The sequence below is a fragment of the Lagopus muta genome, chromosome 8 (assembly GCF_023343835.1).
Source record: "Lagopus muta isolate bLagMut1 chromosome 8, bLagMut1 primary, whole genome shotgun sequence".
In the NCBI taxonomy this organism is placed as follows: Eukaryota; Metazoa; Chordata; class Aves; order Galliformes; family Phasianidae; genus Lagopus; species Lagopus muta.
In genome coordinates this window covers 3634973-3658368 of record NC_064440.1, presented here as the reverse complement: position 1 = coordinate 3658368, position 23396 = coordinate 3634973, and the positions used below count along the sequence as shown (strand labels likewise).

The window sequence follows — 23396 nt, the reverse complement described above, 5'->3', positions numbered from 1 at the left end:
TTCAGTTACCCTAATGGGAACAAGAGCAGAATTACGCCAATAAAAGAAAGCTGCTTACAGAAAGAAATACAGAAAGAAAGAACAGAGAAATAAATACTTCCTCTGGCTTATTTAATATATTTGTTTGTCCAAATTGTAACAGATATATTTCTTTCAAGGAATATTGTTTGATCAGCAAGAGTAAACTCTGATCCATCTTAGACCCTAAGAAGCAGTTTTTACATTCATCAAACGACACCTAACTAAGATTATGTTTAGTTGGTCCTCTAAAAGAAACAAGGAAAGGTCTCAGATCATGTAATTATACCCTTCTGTTTCCCAACTTTCTTGGAAATCTCTGCCTAAAAATACTTCCAGCATCCGGATGCCTTCAACAATTGGCTTATTTCAAAACATATAAAAACTCTTATTCCGTCTGTAGCCATTTTAAGGTCTTGATGCTGGCATGCAGTAAGAGTGCTTAGCACGACTATATACCGCTTTCCATCTCCAAAGCACTTTACAAACATTAGCTAATTAATCCTCACAACACCCCTGTGAGGTATGTAGGTAAGTATTGTCATCCAATTAGGTAAGAATTAAGCACTGTTATCCCACCAGATAAGTATTAAGGTCTCCCATTTTACTGGGGATCCTGAGGACAACAGGTTAAGTTACTTACCAAAGGTCACTGGGGGAGTCGGGAGAATAAAACTGGGGATATTCAGGTGTCTTGGTCCTAGTTTGCCATTAGGGCAGCATTCGGTGCTGCTCCCCACAAAGCCTCACCATGCACACGGAAATCTTTCCAAGACACACAGCCAAGACTATGGGGTAAATGTGCCCAGGAAGCACCACATCCCTTCTATGAGGTGGGCAAACATGATGATGTAGATAAACCTGAGCCCACAGATACAACCAATGCAATGCAAACCCATTGCAGAGGACCTAGAAAGCAGGACCAGCTCAGCACATGTTGGGCTATGATCTAGTCTCACCAGATGTCTCACTGGTAAAACAATATCCTTCATTCCCCCGAGACAGTGCCATTGTCCACATCTGCTTTTAATTTCAGTTTGCTGCTGGAAGAAAAGTGAAAGTTCCTACTGCAAATCCATGTGGAGCTGTGTCTGTGAGTGAAGAGCTGTTCCTTGGAGCCCCACACGCCTGTGAAGCTGCTGAACTCAAGCCTAGGGGATGAGAATCCATACAGCAAATCTCCCCCTGCCCATAAGCAATGGCAGGCAGGACACGAAGAAGGGGCTGTTAGGGGCTTGGTGCTGCTTATGAAGCCACTGTTTGCCAAGAGCTGATGAAGAGCAATGGGGCACTTGGCCAATGGCAATGTGGACATGAGATCAGCTCCTCTTGGGGAGCTTCAGGTTGGATGTTAGGAAAAATTTCTTCCCTGGATCAGTGATCAGGCATGGGAATGGGCTGCCCAGGTAGGTGATGGAGTCACCAACCCTGGAGGTGTTCAAGGAGCATTTAGATGTCGTACTGAGGGATGTGGTTTAGTGAGGAAATATTGGTGGCAGTTGTATGGTTGGACTGAATGATCTTGGAGGTCTTTTCCAACCCTGGTCATTCTAAGAATCTATGATTCCTCTTCTTCCAGGGGCAGCAGCACAGCTGGGGCTGAGGCCAGTCCCATGGGTTGAAAAAAAAAAAAGAAAGGAAGAAAGAAAGGAAAAAGACCCAGGCTGGATTTCAGCTGAACTGATTTATGTTTTCAAGTGGAAGGCAGTTTGAGCTGAAGTAAACTACACAGTTTTCAGATCATTCAAAATTCATGGCAGCTTGATCCCACAGGATGTCAAACAAACAAAAATGATTCACCAGGAATCCCTATAAATTGAAATAACCAAGCCATGCACAGTTCAAGCAGAGGTCTCAAACCTGGTCTCAGTAAGAAAAAGGGAATAAATTTGATAGTTTTTATTCTATTTATCTAAGGGAAAAAAAAAAAAAAGTGAAAAATCCAGTGCAATACATGTCCACATCAAATGCTCACAAAGAAGTAACCCAAACATCCCTTGAAATTAAAACAAAAAACCACAAACCAAGAACAAATAAACAAACGAGAAGAAGGGTCGTGAGAAAAGAAGGTAGGTTGGGGTTGCATGTCATACTTCAGGTTGGTTTTATTATAACATCAAATTAAAAACCAAAATAAAGGGTCTCAGAAAACGAACACAAATTCAGGTAATAGATGAGTTATGTGTGTTATATATATATGGAACAGAAAATAGGTACCAAAACTATGACAAGAATGTGCTTAGTTATGATATTCTTTTGAGATGGGTCTGCCAGCATCCTTTCCTTTCTCCTACACTGTGGCCTTCGGTATCGGCCAGGAGACAAGCATGCATCCGATCCCATCTCTCAGTGGGATGTTTCTTCACTACAGGGCTCAGCTGTAGGCTTCCTATTGTGAGCCAAGAGGAGGGCAGGACATCCCCCCTGCTCCAACAGCAGGGACTGAGAGAGCGGTGAAATTTCGGTGTGGGTTATACGAAATGAAAGGATTAAAAAATAAAAAGAGCATTCACTTCACGTTGTTCCCTTTAAAACATTATTGCACAGCTCCTTTTTTTTTTTTTTTTCCCCTTCCTTTCTTTTTTTTTTTTTCTTTCTTCCCCCTAACCTGACCTTTTTCCCCAACGGTTTGTCTATAACTTAATATAACTAATTCTTTTGAAATAACGTTCATAGTTAGTGTAATTGGTGCTATATAGTTCTAATGCACATTCTGTCACTAGACACTAAATTGAAATTTTAAAGAAAACGATCGAAATAGCTGTAAGGGAAAAAGTACCCTTTTAAATCTAATTTGCTATGCACCGCAGTAGGGTAATGGATGCAATGAAAGTTCCTTTATTGAGTTCCCATGTCCAAAAGGTATTTAGGTAGCAAAGGATGTTAAGCAGACCCCCTGCGCTCCTCCTTTAAGTAAAGATAGCAGGAAATAAGGTATATAGGTTTGTGTCCTCCTGATTTTTATTTCCTCAGGAGTACAACTTATGCAAAGGGCACCTTAGGCTACTTGGAGGATCACAAAGGGTGCCCTCGACCCCCTTGCTGTCTGCATGAATAGAAGCATCTAAAGGATGGCTGAAGCCATACAGCGAGTTAAATCCTTCAGGTGGGTCTTTTCAAATTCCAATAGTGAGGAGTTACTGGAGAATTGGTAAGGATTTCACTAGGCCCCAGCAGGTTTGAGATCAAAAGCCCCGGTTAAATAAAAGCCTGTTGGGAAATCTTAAAACCTCTTTGTAATGTAACTTAAAAAAGTTAATACAAAGAGCCCTTAGACTGAAGCCTGTAACAGCATGAACAAAGAGTATATCAAAACTGATTCCATTAAGGGAAAGGCAGACAAATAAATTCATTTAATTTAAAGAGAAATCAAATATATTATCCCGTGAAAACCTAAAAAGCATACCAGAAAAAAAAAAACAAAAACCAACAAACCAACCAGATTTTATAACATGCGCGCACATAGAGCTGTGGATAATAGAAATATATATAAAACCTATTTATAAATATCTCTCAGAACACAGTACAGAACATTATATACACACGTAGATGTTCAAGCATCAATTTAACCAATGCGTGCATGCCTGTGTGTATAATTCCAATATACACATATTTTTATCATTTACAAGGCCTCATGCTGGGCTTTCAAATCCACGGTGAGATGCATCTGTATCTGCATCCAGAACCATGAATTCCAAAGAGCCCCTCTCATCAGACACATATTTTACCATTCGGGAAGTGACCTTCCACTCACGGGTTCCATAGGCTGCATGGCAATAAGGAGATGCACACATGGGACAAACGAGAGAGAATCCTGCAAAAGTTAGTGCTAATGTTTGACAGGATTCTTCTTTTTCTTCCTGCTTTATATTTACAACCTGACATTTTAGTTTCAACTGCACTAACTAACCCTGAGCTCATTATGTCCATGTGTAGTGGGGGAATGGCATCCACTCTCGTATCCTAACCTCCTAGCACACAACCAGACCGTGGAATGCTGACCCTATGGAAGGTCATCTCTAATAACAATTTTTCTGAAGTAAAGAAATTGGAAAATTATCATACATAAAGTGCCTTTCATCCCAGTGAGCAGTCAGCAATAGTTTCACAAAGTACACCAACAACACTGCTTTCTCTCTTGTCTTCTTTTCCTTTAGACCGATAGAATGGAGAGGAATCCAATGCTATGAACTATATATATATCCAATGCTAAAACTATAAGTGGGGTTATTTTTTTAGCAACACTGATTTGGTTATCTTGGGTGGACAGCACCAAGTGAGCACAGGGATCATTTATCAGTGGACACACACAGTTCTGCTCTGAGCACAGAATTCCTGCAACTATCCTTGATCTAATAATACCAAAGGCTGTAGTGTCAATTCTTAGGCCGGTAGAGGATGAGGTTTTCTGGTTCAAATGGGAATTAATGGAAGGAAGTCATATGGCTCACGTTATACATGTGACACCAGATGATCCAAAAAGTCCTTTCTTGGCCTTATAATCTACAAATCACCTTGCAGAGGTACTGCCCTCCCGTGGATTAGCAGCAGACCCATGCTACTCTTGCTTGAATGGGCTTTCTGATCTAAATACCACACAGAGGGTTGACGGATTTGACTGGATCATGGCCTCAGATGGAACCATTGCCAATTAAAGCCTGGCACGAGATAAAGTGGGGTAGGACAATACTCAGCTTTGGGTGCTGTGTGATTCTAGAGCATCATTAATAGCTACCAGGCCTGAAGGAAGAGCATTTTGCTATCAGCACACTCGCACGTATTATTTTACACTTGCTATTTTACATTACCTTGCACTATAAAACACATCAGCCATCAGATTGGACAGGCCTCTGAATACCCCGGTTGAGCTGTAGGTGTCTCTGTTCATTGCAGGGGAGTTGGACTAGATACCCTTAAGGGTCTCTTCCAACTCAAATGATTCTATGAGGCTCTTCAGTTCTGAATTAATCAGGCCATAATTATGGCTATTTTGTAGTCCGCAACAGGCCCAAGGCTCCAGAATTAAATGGGAAACAGGACAACCTACTGCCTTATGGCAAACTGGGCACCTCATGCCTCCAAATCCAGGGTCAACCCCAGCTCAGCATCCACTTCAGTCCCCATCGGGAGTATTTCTTAGCTTGCCAAGGTCCTTACTTCTATCTGTAGCCCTGCAAGTACACTTTGTTTTAACCTCCAGGATAATTCATTATGTAGAAGGAAATGTGTCATTTATTAAGTCAACAATCACTTCCTTTAGCGTCTCTAAAAATTTCTTCTGAGGTTTCCCTTTCAAGTACCGGTGCTGTTTAGATATGCAGGCTGAGAGCATAGGGAAAGATGGACAAAGTTACCATCATTACACTCATGAATTGGCTGCTGAAATTTGGCCTTCCACCATGTCACATCTATTGGCAGAATGTGTGACCCAACGCAATGGGACCCATTTGTCCGTGCAGGCATTATGCACAGAGGCCATCTCTTGGTCTCCTGGACCGCGATCAGCAACGTTCCCAAAATCAGTGCTCCTGTACAATCGGTGCTCCCACATAACACAGCGTGACCCCATGGCTGTACGGCCTCATTAAAAGCCTTATGCCCCATTAGGTACTTGGAGATTTTGCAAGGAAAGCCAGCATTAGAGCAGCACATGTCTGAAACTGATAGCAAAATGTGGAATGCCTTAAACCCCACCTCCGTGCTGTTATTTACATACGGATCTTTCATCTGACATGGGCTTCCCCTCCAGCACCTTGAATACATCAGTCCTAAGGAAGAGACTTTAAGTTCAAAGAGTGCCATCCCCAAATCAAAGTAGGGGGTTATCAAGCGAGGTGCGCCAAGCAGTAAGACAAAACATATGCATTTTTAATAGGTAGCCTCTCCTCCCCCCAAGGAAGCCAAAGGAAGAGATGCTGTGAAGCTTCAGCAGAAAACAAGTGCAGTGGATTTATCCCCACAACAACAAAATTCACTACTCCCATGCATTTTTTGAGCTGTTTTCCAAGCTCTCTTCAAAGCAGCCGGACCCGGCCCTCAGCTGTCCTATTGACCAGGTGAACTCATTGCAGAGCCCGTGCTGAGAAAGGAAAAAAAAAACAGAATGAAACAAAACAAAAAGACCATGAAAGAGAAACAAAAATCTCAACAGGTCTGCATGGAATTTCAGCAGCACTTTACTTATTAATGCGTACGTAGCTGCAATTGTATCGCGGCTCCCAAAGACAGATCTGTGAGGAATAGGCCACACGCTGATTGACAGCAGCCATAATTCCATACAATGAGACTGTATTAAATTGTTTGATGTGATATGATACTCATCACTTGTAACTGATCAAACATACTGCTGCATCAAACAGTATTACAATGCAATCAGGCGGGGTATGGCTCCTGCCAAGGCTGCTCATCACGTCGCACACTCCTGCATTAAACATTTCTATTAATAGCATTGACAAACTATTCCCATCCAAATTTTGCCAAAGAACTGCACGATGCAGAGTGTGCAAAGAAACCCACGTGTTAAGCTCTGCAGTTTGGGGCAGCGTTCCTGTTGGCCGAATACTCTGACATGAAAGGCTTTGCTGATCTTGGGATTTCTGCAGGATAATGTCCAAACCTGCAAACCTGTAACCCTAAACAGAGACACATTCCAGCCTTCTTTCTTTCTTTTCTTTTTTTCTGCCTTCCTAAATGCAAACAAATCGGAAGGCGAATCCTTTTTACCCAAACCCCCTTTTGCAGTGCTCCCACAGGAGAGCTGCTATCCTGCAGAAGGTCAGAGGCATAAATAGATAAAATTAACAGGTTCTTTGTCACTATGGATGCAGAAGTGACAATGCCTACATGAACCCCTAACTTACCTGCAGCCCTACTGTTGAATTTATACACGTGCTTGGGAGGGATCTGCAGTGCCCCTCTCTTGGCACCAACCCTCAGCACCCCGGATGAAGCCGAGTGTGCGATGAACATTGTATTTAGCAACCTCTGAAACTGCTTCTACCAGTGTATCTCATAAAACTACTCCAGCGTGTAAAAATGAAGTGATAAACGAGCACGAGGGCTGCATGTAATCCCTGGTGGACAGGTATGCACATCGTAATTGGACAATCTGCCCCTGTGATTGCTATCACAGCTTGGGAGACCAAGGATCGCATAGCCATGGAAAATACGGGGTAATATGCAGGAATGCATGCCTGAGTTTCTGAGGCTGGTTGGGTTGGGAATGTATACATTTCACATTTATGCATTTCTGCAACGGCAGAGCGTGCCTGTTGTCCTGCCTTTCTTCCTTTCACTCCTGCAGCACAGGCCTGAGCAGATTAAATGCACTGCACGGCAGCAAATAATCACCAATGGAACCCACTCTGCAAAGGGTGCTTTCAATCACTTCTATGACTCTGTGATTCCCGGGGAAGGTGTGCAGTGCATTTTCTTTATCTAATTTAATAAAGGTAATAATAATAATAATGTCTTTTAAGGTAGTGAACTACCTGCTGCTTTAAACGATTGATGTACAATGGGAGATGTAGAAGAAGGGCACTTGCACCACGGAGCTGTAACTTTCTATCCGGTGTAGCTAAGCAATTCAAGATGCTGCCACTTACATGTAACAGTAGAAACGAAGGAGTTCAAAAACAAAGTCAGAGGCATTTCAGCAAAGTGCACAGTATGCTGAATTGTGGCATGACAGAAATCGCTGCGGGTTGGCCATAAAATGTTTCATACTGCAACGGCCCTCTGCCAGCAAGCCCCGACGTGTTCTCTTTCACCTGTGCTTTTCTTTTTTTCCTGCTGGTGAACACAAAGCAAACCCTCCTGCTCCACCAGGGAATCGCAGTCCCCACCCTGAGCACACCTCTCCATTCACTAAATCAGCATCACCGCCAAGTCACCGCACACCAGGCCAAGAGAAGCGCAGAACTGTGCTTACCCCCCCGCACCACCCGAGCACTGCTATTATTCCTCCTCCCTGGGGACGGGACCCCATGTGCGAGCCTCAGAGAGCACCTCAGTGACTCTGAGCATCATTATCAGCAGCGGGATGAGCTGCAGCTGGGATGCACTGGGGAGGCACAGTAATGCTCGCCCTAATCTCCGCATTCATCTCACCGGCCCTCGCTAGGAAGTTTAAGTACATTTAGTGGGGATTCTTCAGCTCCTGGAAGGTAGGAAGATGACTATGAGGCTTGACGTCCCAGCTAATTAACTTGGGGTTGGAAAAAAAAAATCTTCTTATCGACTTAACTTGGAGATACTCTCTTTGTTTTTAAGCCTGCAGAATACCTTCTCTTTAAAATGCTCATTGCACACAGCTCTGCAGCGTGGAATGCATTATTTTTAACAAGGACCTCTTTTATCTTGGACCGAAACTTGCAAACATTTGATTTAATAATGAAAAAAAAAAAAGAACAAAAAATATTTAAAGAATCGGTTGAATGATGGTCTCTGGGCTGTGCTTTGCAAGAGGCTACAAAATCCGTGCGCCTTTCTTCTGTCCTTAAAAATCCAGGGATGCAAATGCCTGCACCAGCTGGAAGCGAACCCACAAACACACACGCATCCCCTACATCTAAAAGGAGTTAAAAAAAAAACCCACATCTTTTCTTTTGAATGGGGGAACGTCAGGGCTGGGAGACAGCGCCTGAATCTGTGCATGTGAGCACTGCATTCAGTTCTTCCAAGGGGAGCACAGAAGTGAGCAACTTCGGCACCGTCCCTGCTCTGAGTTCCTCCGTGTGGAAATCTCTCACCAATTGCAGCAAGCACTTTTAAATCCTCACCATATTCCCAACAGACAGAACAGTGGCATGATGGACCAAGCTTTTTTTTTTTTTCCTCCCTCTTTTTTAAAGTACACATATGATGATGCATCATAGTTATAAACAGATGGTATTTGGCCTCCTTCCTATTCTCAACATTTGGAATTCCTAAACTATGTGAATTAAACAATAATATTTTATAAACATACAAGGGATTTTGCTCACTGCTTTGTTAACATAGAAATTATACAATGCTGACATTTATTTAAATTTTAAAAAGTAAACAAGAGTGTGTATTGAATTAAAGCAAACTAAAATCAACAGAAAGAAATATGTTCTGCGCACACGTTACCTACAACGGCACGGGCCTTTTAGGGGAGCCGTAATGGGATGAGGCACAAATTGTAGCTTAGACAGTCTGAGCCTTTGTGCTCGCCTAACGCCTCGCTGTAAACAACGGATCTTCGCACCATACTTGGCATGCTGGCCATCAGCTGTGCATTGGCTGCCTAGCCTGCCATGATGGAGTTAAAAGAAGTTCCCTTTGCCCGGCGTTCCTAGGAGTGAAAGTGTGTTTGCAATTTGAGTACCAACTGGATCCAGTCTAACACTTGTACTCAGGATGAGAAACATGCAGCGATACCAAAATTTGGGGGAATGGGAGGGCTCCCGCCAGGAGAAAGTGCTGGTTCTGAAGGCAGGATTCTGCCCGCTCGGTTTCCTCTTTCCTCTGCGTTAACCCCTTTTTGGGTGCCTCTCGAATGCGAAGAGCACTTCGGTTTTAATCACTATTCCCAGGTCTGCAAAGAGGCTCTGTGATGAATAAATAATGAATCGGAGATTTTAATCAGCGTTACGATTTTTGAAAAGCCTAATTATCATTGTTTACAGACATGCCTTCCTGACGATTTCCTTGTTTTGCTTGCAAAGCTCAAAGGGTTAAGCCTCCGCATGCAGCCCTCCCTTTCCTCCTCGCCCGCACTCCGCCGCTGTTTTGAGTTGGGTTTTGGGGGGCATTGGAGGTGGTTTGGGGCATGTGTGGGGCTGGGTTGCCCAACCCAAGCCGTGGGCAGTGCTCTGGTCCTGGGGTACCTGGGCAGCATAGAAGGACTGCATTTGGACCAGACCGTACTGAGAGCTGCCACCGAAGGAGGCGAATTTCAAACACGAGCAGCACAGGGAAATAATGATGAGTGGCAGGAGAGAGGTGGGGGACCGGGATGCATGGAGCTGTGTGGAGCTCACCACCAGCATCAGCCCCTGCCTCACGCTAAGCCCACTATAATAATAATAATTATTATTATTTCCTTATTATTTTTTTCTTTAGCTTCCATCGGTCCCATTTCACCCCTCTCTGTCCCCATCACCATCCACTCAGCCCCAGTGCCAGCACCACATTCCTGATGCCTCTGCTCTGCTCCAACAGCCGCTGTCCCCCTTCCTCCTCCTCCTCCTCCTCCTCCTCCCGCTGCCGCTTGCTGCCTCCACGCCGGCTGTGTGCTAAGTTGCAGCACAGTTCCATAGCAGTTGATTATCAGTTTCCAGCAACAGCTGTGTATATTCGTTCAGAATGTAAAGAAATATCAGAAGATAATGCAGCATTGCTATTTATTACTCCGTAATTAAAGTTCTGACAGTGTTTCTATTATAAAACCTTATTTGCAAGGGTTCATAACTCAGAGGCAAAATTTTCCTTCAAGATGAAGCCTGGCTTACCAGGCTGAATCATTTCAGAAGTATTCCAGTTAAATAAGGCTAGCCCATTAGAGGGTAACATTCTGAAGGACTTTCATTAAGGTGCTCATTTATATCTGCAAATAAAGAAATGCCTACTCCCCTCCATCAAGGACAGAGAAGAGGAAAATATTTTTGCAAAATCAGGGGTTCATGGAAATGTTTTAATATAATTCTCGAGGAAATTATTCCCATGAAAGCAATTTGTTTGAAAGAAAATGCCCCCTGGTCCTTTCCACACAGGCTAGTCCCGGGCTAGTGGATGAGAACCAAACTTAAAAGTGACTATGAGCTGAAATGGGACGGACTAATTCATTACAACTGTCCATACTGGAAGAAAAACAAAGCCCGAGTGGCTCGAGTGGGGAAAGGTGAATTTAATTTTCGAGGCCCTGTAACTTTTAATAATCTGAAGAACAATATGGGAGGTACATTCCGCCCTCCCAGTTATCCTGATATAAATTCATTCAAGATTTATATTGGTGTAATAGAGAAGCAGAATTTGCTCCACGGTTTCTAATGAACTGCTGGCTCGGTCTTTAAAAATGCAATTAGAAGAATCGAGCCTCCTAATTCAGAACAGCTTGGAGCGAAGGCAGAGGTCTGGGCGCTGCAGACACGGAGCAGGGCCGGCGGTGCTGCACGCTGCTCACCAAAATGCCCTCGTTATTTTAGGATTTTCTTTTCTATTACGTGGAGAGAGGCAATTCTCATGTGGAATAAACCTGTGTTTCCTGTGATCTCAAATACTAAGACAAAGGGATTGTAGGATTAGTTGCCTGGGCTGTACTGATGCAGGAGTAAGGAGCTGTCTGGTCGGAGTCAGAAACCTGCTCTGCTTCAGCTGTGCCCACAGCTGCTGTGTCAACGCAGGTGAAACATAGATAAATACAGGAGTAAGTCAAGGGCTAATTCTGTCATTTTACTTATAAGATCTGCTCTGCACTTTCACAGATTACTCGTGTATGTAGGAACAATGGGAAAGAGATCCCAATTTGTCATGGTGACCTTTTGAAGCCAGGGCTTCAAATGAAGCAGCACAGTGGCTGCCTGCATTTGGCTCCAGCAGCCAAAACTCCCGAGGTGGTTTTGCACCCGGGCTGGGGGATCCTCCATCAGGGAAATATTGCCCAGACCACCTGGATGAAGCCTAGCATCACCCCACTGACTGGGGACCTTGCAGCACGCCCAGGTACCAGGTCAACCTCCTGGGCCTGGGGGATGCAGCACACATGAAAGTATCCTTGGATGGGCCGTGAATATTCACTAGCAATGTAAAGAAGTTATCATCATATAATGCAGCATTGCTATTTGTTACTCTACAATTAAAGCTCTGTGTTTCTATTATAAAACCTTATTTGCAGGGGTTTGTAATTCTGAGGCAAAAAATTTCCATCCAGACAATGCTTCAGCCACAGCTAGGAATGGTTGAGTGCCACTGCTCAGTAACTAAAGCAAAGTAGGGCCCCAGCCTGGAGGAGGTGGGCACCTCTAGTGACGGGGGCACACACTGCAGGCAGTAGGACTTGTATCCCTAAACCACTGAGCACTGAGTCTCCTAGCACAGCATGTGCAGCCTGCTTGCCACAAGCCATGGCGTGAGGTCACAGCATCTCCTCTCTCTCTTGCATTAGTTTGGAGAGCATCTCGCTGCAAAACCTGGAGGAATTCATCTTCTCTGTACCATGCCTCAGTTTCCCCAATAGTAAAAAAAAAAATAAAATAAGTCACCTGATTTATTCTTGCTGGTGCAAGGAGTGTTAGCATTAGTGAAGACAAGAAGTCCTGTTACTTGGCTCTACCAAATGCGAGGACCGCACTCATGCATGTTTCCTTGAGAAGACCACATTCCATGTCTACAGCCAGGCTGGGCTTTGATCGAGCAGAAACAGAGAGAAACCAACATGTAAGACAAGTGATCACAGCAAAATTACAACTCGGCAGTGCCAGAAAACACCCGAACACTTAATCATATGCCATTGGATCTCCCTTGGGCTTCTGGGGAGGGGAGCTGGAACCGTACCTGTCTGTAGAGAGGTCTGGCCATCCTCTACATCACGATGATTTCCTGGGAATCTTCTTCCTGCTTCTTCCCAGAACACTGTCGAAAATCTTGGAATTGTCAGAACATTTTATTACCACTTGCAAAGCAGATTCAACTTCATCAGATAAAGACACAATTGCATTCATTGACTCTGACACAAGGATGTGCATACTGATAAACATACAGATAGATGTACACACTTATACATGAATGAGATATGCTAATTAAAAATTGCAGTGGGCACTTTATTAAAAATTTATTGTACAATCTCCATCTTCAAAACATTTTACATCAACAAATATAGAAGCTTGACTGCTGGAATCATAAGTGATTTATCTTTAAAAGACTGTATTCGTAACGGGATGCAAAGATGCTTGATGAACGGCCGTTACATTCCAACTACTACTTTTTATTGGAAGTATTTTGGCTGTTATCTGTTTGTTCTCCATCCTTGAGAGAAATAAAACAAGTGTCTCAGCTTTCATTTTATCGGATAGATGGCACCACGTAGCATATTTCCCATGCTAGTTTGAATTACAGCTGTTTATCTTTCAGCTTTCTTTAAGATTAATTAAATGCAAATGTAACTCCGCGAATCATGGGATTACCTGCCAGACCCCTTATTAATACCTTCACTTAAAAACCCCTGTGCCAGAGAGTCATTAATTTGCAAAAAGAAAAGTGCTAAAGCAGCCCTTTGCCTACAAACAATTCTGAGATGGCTGCCCAATTAGTCCGGTAGCACTCGGATCCTCCTTTCAGGCCCTGTGGCCCTTTGAGGACACAATAAGGCTCCAATGATAACCTGGCAACCTAGGTAGAAACCCAGCCAAGTGTGAGCGTTTGAAGCTGCAGCTTGGCTGCCATCGTGTCGGCGAAAAGAAAGAATTCAGGCACCATGTCATCCAGTACAAAGGATAAAAACAGATTCAACCGGAAATTCAATGTGGCACCACATATGGGATACATGAGTGCGGTTATACAACAGGCCACATATTTTTTTTGAACAGTCTCCTGCATGTGATGCCGAGGACATGTGTAACCATCATAACGTCTCTAAGAATCTGTATTTAATTTGAGCTGGGGTGGTGGCAGGGATTGGAGATCTGAAGCCGCCACAGGTTTGTGGCAGATGGCTCTGTGTCAGCTATGACAAGCAGCCAGGCTCGGCTTCCTCTGCAGATTTTCTTTTCTCTCTGATCAGGTAAATATGGGCACACTCTGGAAACTTCCACAATTCTGCCTGAGGCTGCAAGTTTGTGACTTAGCCCCATCTGTCACAAATCTTCTTTCGGTTCTGCTGCGAGCAGAGACCTGAATTTACCACGGAGCGCTGCCCAGGAAAAGCCAGCCATCTCGCCCTACGAGGAAGAGAGCACATGGAGAAAACGTGAGCTGCTGGGACACAGAAGGGACCTCAACAGCCTTGGCAGCACCCAGAACCACTCTTCCTCCACTCTGACCCCACTGCCACATGCCAAGGGTTGTCCCAGTGCTGTCCCAGCACGGCCCCGTATCCTAAAGAAAGATGCAGCTCATTTTCTGTATGAGTGATAACTCTGCAAAAGTCTGAGCACTCGTATTTTCAAGGAATAGAACGTGATTCAGTTCCTAAATATGCAGAGACAAAAATCATCATGAGTAGCAAAGTTTTCACATAAAGCAAGATCTTTGCATGAAGAGACAGCACAGCGAGGTGTCAGTAGCACTGCAGTATCTGCTATGATATAACCAACTTTTTTGTCTCTTGTGTCCTGTGAGCATGACAGAAATAATCAACATTTACGCTTGCCATCATTAGACTTCAGGGTTAACATTCAGAATTCAGTAAGGACAGTTCATCCATTCAGACCTGCTGGTTCAGGATAGCTGCAGCTCGAGCTCACTGTACTGATTGGGCACACATTTTATGCGTGTTCTTAAAATTACCTTACAAAATCAAGAATTAAAAATTATTCTTCAGCACAAAAGCTGAGATTCGGTGTGCAAGAAAGCAGAGCAATTTACAGAGCCAAACTGTAACAGGTCAGCTTTACTCTGTGACCCAGCTCCTTCTTTCCGTGAGTATTAAGGAAGAATCAAGGTGGAAAGCAGCTTGTAGTAATTACTTTTTGAGCTCAACTTTCAGACTCCAACCACCTTTGGAAGCCACCATCAAAAGACAGCATTATTTTACATGAACTGGGTGCACTGTGAGGACCGAGTCAGAGCTATACAATACTCCTCAGAAGAGTATTTCCCTGAATGAACCTTTCTGAACAAGCCACGGTTTCTATTATTGGCCGTTTAAAACTCATTTATTCTATCTTTAAACAAAACCATAAATGTTGGATGTGAATTATGCAAGATGCCCTTCCACTGGGAAGGGAAGGTTCAGAACACATTGATCATCCACAAAACTAGGAGAGCAGTTTCAGGCTTTCTTTCTGTAGGCAGTTTAGATACACTTTACTGATAACCCAAAAGTTTTCATGCTTTTTGCAACTCTTCTTTCAAAGTCATTCACATTTCCTTTGACTCATTTCTTCATCTACTCTTTCGTGGCGGCTACGGTTCGTCTGCCAGCTTTCATTTACTTTCTAAAACTAAACTGAAGCTATCTAATATGGTTATAATACATAGTTCAAAGTCCTGCTGCTTATGCTGAAAGATGTGCACACAACTGTTTTCTTCATGAATGCTTTCTTCCTGCTCCACAAGCATAGCCAACTTCCATGAACTGTAGGCCAGAATCTTCAGGGAGGTGGTGGAGTCTCCTTCTCTGGAGATGTTCAAGACCTGCCTGGATGCCTACCTGTGCGACCTGCTGTTGGGAACCTGCTTTGGCAGGGGGGTTGGACTCGATGATCTCTGGAGGTCCCTTCCAACCCCTACAATTCTGTGATTCTGTGATTCAGAGAGCTGAAAGCTCCCATATATATCTCTATCTCGGAGAGGAAGAGCAAAGCAAGCCCTGGGAATAGGTGGAGTGGACATTTCTGCTTCCTAGCAAACAACTCAGCAACAACGAGATACTCAGCATATGCTGGGATCCAGAATGACCTAGCAGGCAACTCTCACAGTCCCTGATAAGCCATTGCTATTACTGTGAACAGCCACACAAGATAGCAGAACTCACTCTACTGAAGCTTTCTCTGGACTCACATACAGCCTGTGGACCTCAGGTTGTCCCAAAATACATAAAATTGATCCCATGCTCCAGAAGAGATTTCTTTCTCTAAGCTAGCTAGATCTTTGACTACGACAGAATTACATATAGGAATGAAAAATGTGAAGACTTCAGTCTAGCCTCAATACAAGCCTGAGCAGCTTAATCCATCCTACTTTGAAGCTGGCCCTGCTTTGAGCAGAGGCTGGACCAGATGATTTCCAGAGGTCCCTTCCTAAATTACCCACGGTCTGCTAATCTAAGTAAGTAATCAACGTCTTCTTCTACATAAAAAGTCTTGATCTCATACATCCTACTTAGAATCTTACATATATCCTACTTGGAACCCATTCTTAAGCAGCTCTTCCTAGCAATGACAAAGAGATGGATAATGTAGCACACTGTGCTCCAGAGTTCCTAGCTGCCATAACCTTTCCCTACAGGTTGTGAAAAGCAGGGCTACACCATCTCTGAAACCACTTTAAATGACACTTGCTGGAAACGGAGCATCAGGAGAAGTTGTCCAGAGAGGTGGTGGATGCCCCGTTCCTGAAGACATCCAAGGTCAGGCTGGATGGGACTATGAGCACATGAGGGGAGTTGGACCAGATGGTCTTCAGAGGACTCTTTCAACTGAAATGATTTTATGATTCTATCACTCTATGAACAGACACAGTTTTGTGCTTCCAACCTGTCGACTTGCACCTCATACCAACCAGGTAGATGCCTCTTTTTGCCTCTGCAAAATTGCTCTGTAGATGAATGGAAAGTCAGCAGGATGGATGGAAATATTTGTACTATTCATGCAGCCTGTAGAGCTCTAAATTAACTTTATCAGCTCAGGACAAAAGATCTGGAGAACACTGTAAGCAAACATCTGCTCAATATACATTCACGGTTAAAAAGTAAACAGTTTGTTCAGCTCCATAAGGAGCAGGTTGAAAATTATCACAGAGTACAACATATCACATAAATTGATGGCATGGCCTAGAATACTCTGTAAAGTAATGATCACACCAGCACAAAAACAGCTCTCAAGCATCAGAATGGCTTGAATGATGGCAGATAAGAATATAAACATGGAATAACATTCACGAGGAGAGACTGAAAAGTCCAGGATACTGTAAGTGTTTGACAAACGTTTACACAATAATGAATGATATGGAAAAGATGGAGTGAGAGCTTCTGCATGCAGGCAAACAGCTCTAGAACAAGGAGACACTCAATGCAGGTGAAGGTGTGGAGCTTGGGAAGGCAAAGCCTGGAATGCCATCTGCAAACACACACTTGCCTTGCTGCAGAAAGCCAAGAAAAGTAAAGGACAGAGGTCTCCCAGGGCCTGAATGTCTGTTATGTAGCATTTCCCTACAGAGAAATGCATTTTTGTAGAGTTCTGCTGGGTAGTGGGGATGTGCAAAGGCAGATTCATCATTTCTGGCTCTTACATGGCCTGTGCAAGAACTATGAAGAACTTATGCTCCATGCAACAGGGTCAGCCCACACTAACCTCACTGAGCTGGCTGAGGGCAGCTGCGTGCAGGCGCAACAAGTTGCTGGGGATGCCTTTTGCCACCTAACCGTGCCCAGATATCAGAGCTGGACCAGAAAGGAACTTCTATCTGTTTGCCTGAAACATTGAAGTAAATGCTTTATGTCAATTGGAGCAAAAAGAGAAGGATGAAAAAAAAGACAAAAGAAAAAAGGAGAAAGGTTTGTTAGAACTGCCCTAATCAGGCAAATCTTGAGACTGGAACAATTCAGATGTCTAAGGTCTAACTGGGCTCTTAATTTGATTTTACAGCAGTTTAATCCCTTTGAATTCAACATGGTTCTTTATCTTCTACAGTGGTGTAAAAAGAAAAAAAAAATCACACCATGTGTCTTTTCATAAGCAGGTGAGCTTCTGTAGTGTGATGGAAATGAGAAGATGAATGTCAGAAAGTGGGCCAAATTCTTTTCTCTGTTAAACAAGCATGAGTGAGAGTAGAATTTTTCTGCAGGAACTGAAGCTGACAGCATGTCAACCAGCACTCATTCAGCTGGGAGGGCTGGGAGAGATTATTTAAAGTTGTCAGCTCCTTCCATGCCTGGCTTTTGGCAACTCTTCTTGTCCCTTTCCACTGTATAATCTTTATACATGCTGTTTTAAATTAAGAAACTGAAGTGAGGGAACTGAAAGGTAAACTTCAAGAAAATAATGCAGAAACAAATGCTTTGCCCTATATATATATATATGTGTGTGTGTGTATGTATTCTTTTTTTTTTTTTTTCAAGGGAGCTTGCAAATACTGAGAGGTCTTGTGGTGTGCTCCAATGGAAACCGATGCCCTGTTGTTCATACTGGCTTCACTTTGGCACTTAATTTAGCAACCACGCACACCGAGAACCAAAGAGGAACTTTTGATTCCCTAAAACTAGAACAAATAATTGATAACAAATGTGGTTTGGTTTCCACGAATCTCGATCTTCTCTTAACGACTGGTAGAAGGCAGTGTGGAAATGCAAATGAACCAGCCCTGGCGCTGTGAGAATACCCAGGGTAAGCAATGTGTCATTTGGAAAGCCTTTCGTAGGTGCTTACATTATGGACATTTTTAAAAGTCTGCCAGCATGAATGGAATTAAGCTATTACAGTTTAATACGTGGGTCTGTGCACTGTCACAGGGATATTCACCGTGTCTGGCTCCCTAACCTGGCTGCCCCGCTGCCATTCATCTTCTTTTTGCCCCAAACTTTGCTGCACAAGCACTGAGGACAACCGGGGGAATAACTGCCTGTTTAATGAGACCGCTGTCTAATTATTATGGATATCCTCAGTAATAAAACAACAACAGTATGTAAAAAGATAACTCAAAGTACTTCTGATGATGATTGCTTTCTGATCTATAAAGCAGAATCTCCAAGCAATAAAGAACAGCATTATTTGCTTTTTTGTCACGACTGCACAGCTACTGTATGGACTTCGGCAGGAAGGTGTCTGGAAGAGAAGCAGCCAGTTGGCAAATTTTGCTGTATAGTATAAAACATTACACCAATCTGAAGAAAGTGGAAGCGATTTCATGATTTCACTCTCTCCAGCTTCCTTAAAAGAAGCATAATTCCACCTCTAATTCCATTAGCAGCACTTACCTAAGCTAGCACTTCTCTAGGTTTCAGGGACAGTTTCAGGGCAAAATACAGACTTAGTGTACGTGGGTGTAGGTACAAAAGACAACTCTAACAGCATTCTCAGAGCTGATCCAAAGCCTATTAAAGACAACAGGATCCCTCCCCTGGTGTTCACAGGTATTGGATTAGTCCCTTGACTCAATTTAAAACGATCCCCACTCAGTGCAATTGCTACCTGTTGCACCCAGAGAACGATGGAGCACAAGTCTGCCTACAAGGGACAGAATTGGCACCCATGGGATAATTCTTCCATGGACAACCTGCCTGCCAACAATTCCAAGGAATGTTTGTTGGCTTTTATTTTTGAAGAGCGTCCTTAAAGCAGATTAGTTCTTTTGCTCATGGGGCACACGTGCACACCAATCCCTGCGCCACATTTGGAACCCATCCTATTTAATATCGGTATTTGTTCTGCTGCTATTCCCATTTTTGGTGTGCCAGCTTTGGTTTTCTTTAGGAGCTGGGGCTGAACACGTGCAGAGAAGACCCAAAACTATTTGTTGGACTGGAAGCACAGGAAAATGTCAAGGCAGACGTTTAAGGACTGTTTACCCTTTGAAGCCACCATGTATAACTACACAACACTACTGACTCCAGAAGTAATGCTGAGCACTGGAAGTGTTCAGTCAGCATTTTAAACTATTATGAGCTACCTTCTGAACCATTGCCAAGTTAATAGACAATGAAAGATAATGAGCTTGAAATTGGGTGTTAAATTGCATTTTTGGTTCTCTCCTTTTTTTCTTGAAGTTTAACTGTTTCCTGCAGAAACGACATCATCTTTGATGTATCATTATGTAAATGTCTATTTTTAGGTCACATAAGGAGTCAAACTGGGGCTAAACTCTCACTCCTGCACCATGTGTGTGCAGAAGGGTGGGGAGGCAGACGAGACACAGCAAGACCACAGCTTCTGGTCCTCAGAGGAACGCAGAGCGGTGAGGCGTGCTGGCAGCATGGGGAAGGAGATGACTCGACTTGCTCAGTAACAGCATGCTGGGTGGCTACAGTGCTGCAGAAGAGTGTGCTTTTGCACTGCACAGGTAACCCATGAGCTCCCTTGAAGGACTGAATGCAGACTGTTACAGATTCTATCTGAAGCACCTTTGTCACAAAAAGGTGACTTACATCTGCCCCGATCACAGCATGTCCAGCATTTACAGCTGCAACTGAGCAGAAAATGCTGCAAGCTTAGATATTAGCATGCAGACAATAGCAGCTGTTTTCTAACAGCAGCATAGTGTAACAATATGTTTTTACTGAAATAATGTACAATTTAGTGCTCTATGTAATCCACACCTTAAAGCTGGGAAAGTCAGTCTGGCATGGAACACTCGATCAAAAATGGAACAGAACATCTACCACTGAACATGTATTTTCTCCAGATAAGTAAAGGCAAAGGACGGGACACAATAAACACCAGGACATCACGGTACTAATAAGCATTTATGCTCAACATTTAAAAAAAAAAGGAGCTAAAATAATCGCCGTCATCAAAAGAATTCTGGTATTTCCAAAAAGGCAGAGAATCCTTACCTGATAGCCAGCACCTGCACGTTTTGAGGACTGAAGATTAAATTAGGATAGGAAGGTAGGTTTATCCTCATTAGTATAATTGTAGGATCTTTCTTTTATTTTCCTTTTAGACTAATGAGTTACATTAATCCAGGTTCATTTTTATAAGCCTCTTGGGTCCCAATGTAAAGGACAGTCATTTTAGAAAACAATAAATTAAAAAAAAAAAAAAAGAAAAAAAAGCATGTAGCATGCATTAAGTGCACGTATTTCATAAGACCTAGGTTAATACAACCGGCATCTAGTTTAATTAATCCTTGTTAGTGTAACGACTAATATCCCTCCCTAGCATGTTTCCTTTAAACATTAGTATGTTAATTAAATGTTGTTGTTTTAAGGGTTTTTTCTTTGCCTTTGTACTTCAATATGGCATTATATCATGTAAAACTCTTCCCAACAACTACCTTATAGAGATGTTTCCTTACAATATCAGGTCTCTTGCAGAAATTCTGAAGCCTTTTAAAAAGCTGTTCAGGTGTAGAATACAGATATTCAGCTGCAGGAAAAACAGATACATTTTTAATGAAACAAAAACCTCAAAGCACACACTCGATATTAGTCACTTTACTAATTAAAAATGCATATTGCTCTGTGCCGCCTCGTGTTTTACATTATTTAAGCATGATTTTATAAGGTTACCTCAGCTCACAAGGATGTTTAATGCTAAATAAGACTGTGTAGTTGTGCTGTTTAGACATCTCCTTTGGGTGATTAAAATACATTATTCTAATGTAACACAATGCATATGTGATACATTTAGTGATGAGATTTTTCAAAGAACTGGTACAACATTAGTGTGTATCCCGTATCGCAGTTGCATACTATTAAGTATTAAATTGTTTAAATAATTTGGTGTGATTTTCAGGCCTCCTTTTTCTTTTTTCCTTTTTTTTTTTTTCTCTATCTCAAAAAAAAATCTGCAAACCATTGCAGCGTCGCTGACCTTCTAACAAAAATCTATCATTATGGGTTGTGTATGCTAACAATGAAGAATGCTATTTCAAAACTTGCTTTTGTGTTATCTTAAAAGAACAGATGGCAAATATAAACTTCTTCTAATGTATTAAAACACATAAAATTCTCCTTAACACTAACATGTCGGCTTGCCAAATAAACAATTGCTTTTGCTCGAGTTTATACTCAAACTTTACATTTTAGCACGCATCACGCATCGCCTTTCAACCAGAAGTGTGTGCAGCAAAGCAGCTACCTGGGAAGATCTCCGGGTACACCAAGGCCTTGGGACACAACGGGTAACAGCCGCAATGCACCGCTTCCACCCTGAAGGTTAAAAGCAATCAGAAGATGAGCACGACATCAGGGAGCCAAAAACTTCCTTTGGTGCAGGACCACAGAGGTTGACTGCACGCAACACGAGCAAAACATTTTCCTGCTCAGCAGCACAATCCTTCTAAATGCCAAAGTTGCTCTTTTGAAAGAAAATTTTATTGATCATATGAATTACATAGAACAGAACAGTGAGCATATGTTTTGTTCGCTGAATAAATCAAAGCGCAGCTCTGCATTTTTTTGTTTTTTAAATACTGCTTAACACATTTTATAATCAGCAGACAGACACATGTAACAACATGGTGAAGTATGGACGGCTTCTCTTAATAATGCTGCAGAGAAACGAGGGCATACGTGCACGTGCCTATGGGTGTAGCCACAGAGATGCTCCTGTTGCACACTCGGACTCGAAAGGCTGCAATGAAATGGCCCCAGGAACAACACGCAGCACGCTTTGTGCTGGGATATTCCAGTGCTAGCACGAGCTTCAGATCACTCTCTTTCTTTATCAGGACACAAACTCTTTGTAATAAATACCAAGGTCCTCCTGGTGATGCTTTGAGGGTTTGTTTTTTTCTAGGGCTGGTTTATGTATCTGCCATAACATGGAGCCCAAATATTTTGGAACTGCGACACAATGGCACAAAGTTTCCTAGCAGTGACTCTAAGAAAAGCAATCCCATTCCTGCCTGCATTTTAACAGCAGAACGGGTTAAGGCATCAAGTTTGCAGTTTATTTTTTTGTTTTTGCAGAATGACCACTGATGTGACATAATGTCCCCCTAAAGATACAACCGTAATTTCTGTTGGCCAGAAATTACACACCGAAATTCAAAACACTTCTTTAAATATGTTTATTTGATGAGAGGCTTTGAATTTCCTCCAACATGCTGACCATACGAGGACTTTATTTTTAGCTTCACTTTCCCTCGGTTTCCCAAGCTCTGAAACTCTGTCAGTGTTCACCTTTCATTCTCAGGAACAGCCCAAAAAGCTTTTGCTGCATTCATGGACACGTTGGCTTTATTACAGGCACTCAGGCCAGTGCAGACCAAACCCTTCTTCCTTTAGCTTGAATCCATTTTAAGGAGCCAAAAAATTAAATAAGGAATATCACAACCAGCCCTGACGCTAGAAAACTACGCATATCCACAGAACCCAAAGATATATCCCCCTGCAAATGCTTTTGCTAAGCAATGATTGCTAGTTTTTACATAAACTTTTAAATTTTGTAATTTATGTGGCTTTTTTTTTTAAATAACATATGCACTTCAGATTGCATTTTAAACATTAACAACAATTTCAAAGTGTACATCGTCTAGCACTATATTTTTTTTTTTTTTACCAAACGGAAATGTTTCTGATGTGTGATTTAATTGATGATTTCAGTTCTTAAATATTGTGTCATATGTCAAAGCAAATAGATTTTTAAAGTTTTCTTTAATCTAGGGGGAAAAAAAAAAAAAAAAAGAGCGAAAATGTGGACATTTCGGTAATAGCTCAGATCACTAAGTTATGTTAAAATATTTGCTTTTTAATCGTATCGCCTGCACGAAAAAAAAGAGCAGCTCCCTCCAACAAAACTGCAGGCCAAGATGCAGTCTGAGTCATCGCTTGTGCACACAGCTTCCCCGTACAAGAAACCTCCATCAGGATCACA

The 23396-nt window shown here is 42.6% G+C and overlaps 1 protein-coding gene across 12 annotated transcripts in view; it reads right to left on the bottom strand.

Moving 5' to 3' along the window:
* Positions 1-1757: 1757 nt before the first annotated feature.
* GTDC1 (glycosyltransferase like domain containing 1) overlaps positions 1758-23396 on the bottom strand; it is a 174850-nt gene continuing 153211 nt past the window's right edge. For 5 of the 12 annotated variants that reach the window (XM_048952887.1, XM_048952885.1, XM_048952882.1 and 2 more), the window contains 3 exons: positions 21657-21727; positions 20851-20942; positions 1763-13916 (listed from right to left, as the gene is read on the bottom strand). In XM_048952887.1, coding sequence (XP_048808844.1) covers positions 13833-13916; positions 20851-20942; positions 21657-21727 — 247 coding nt within the window. In that variant the 3' untranslated portion in view covers positions 1763-13832. Of the gene's footprint in view, positions 13917-20850; positions 20943-21656; positions 21728-23396 lie in introns of all 12 variants that reach the window. The other 7 variants (XM_048952892.1, XM_048952891.1, XR_007378524.1 and 4 more) reach the window with 6 other exon arrangements.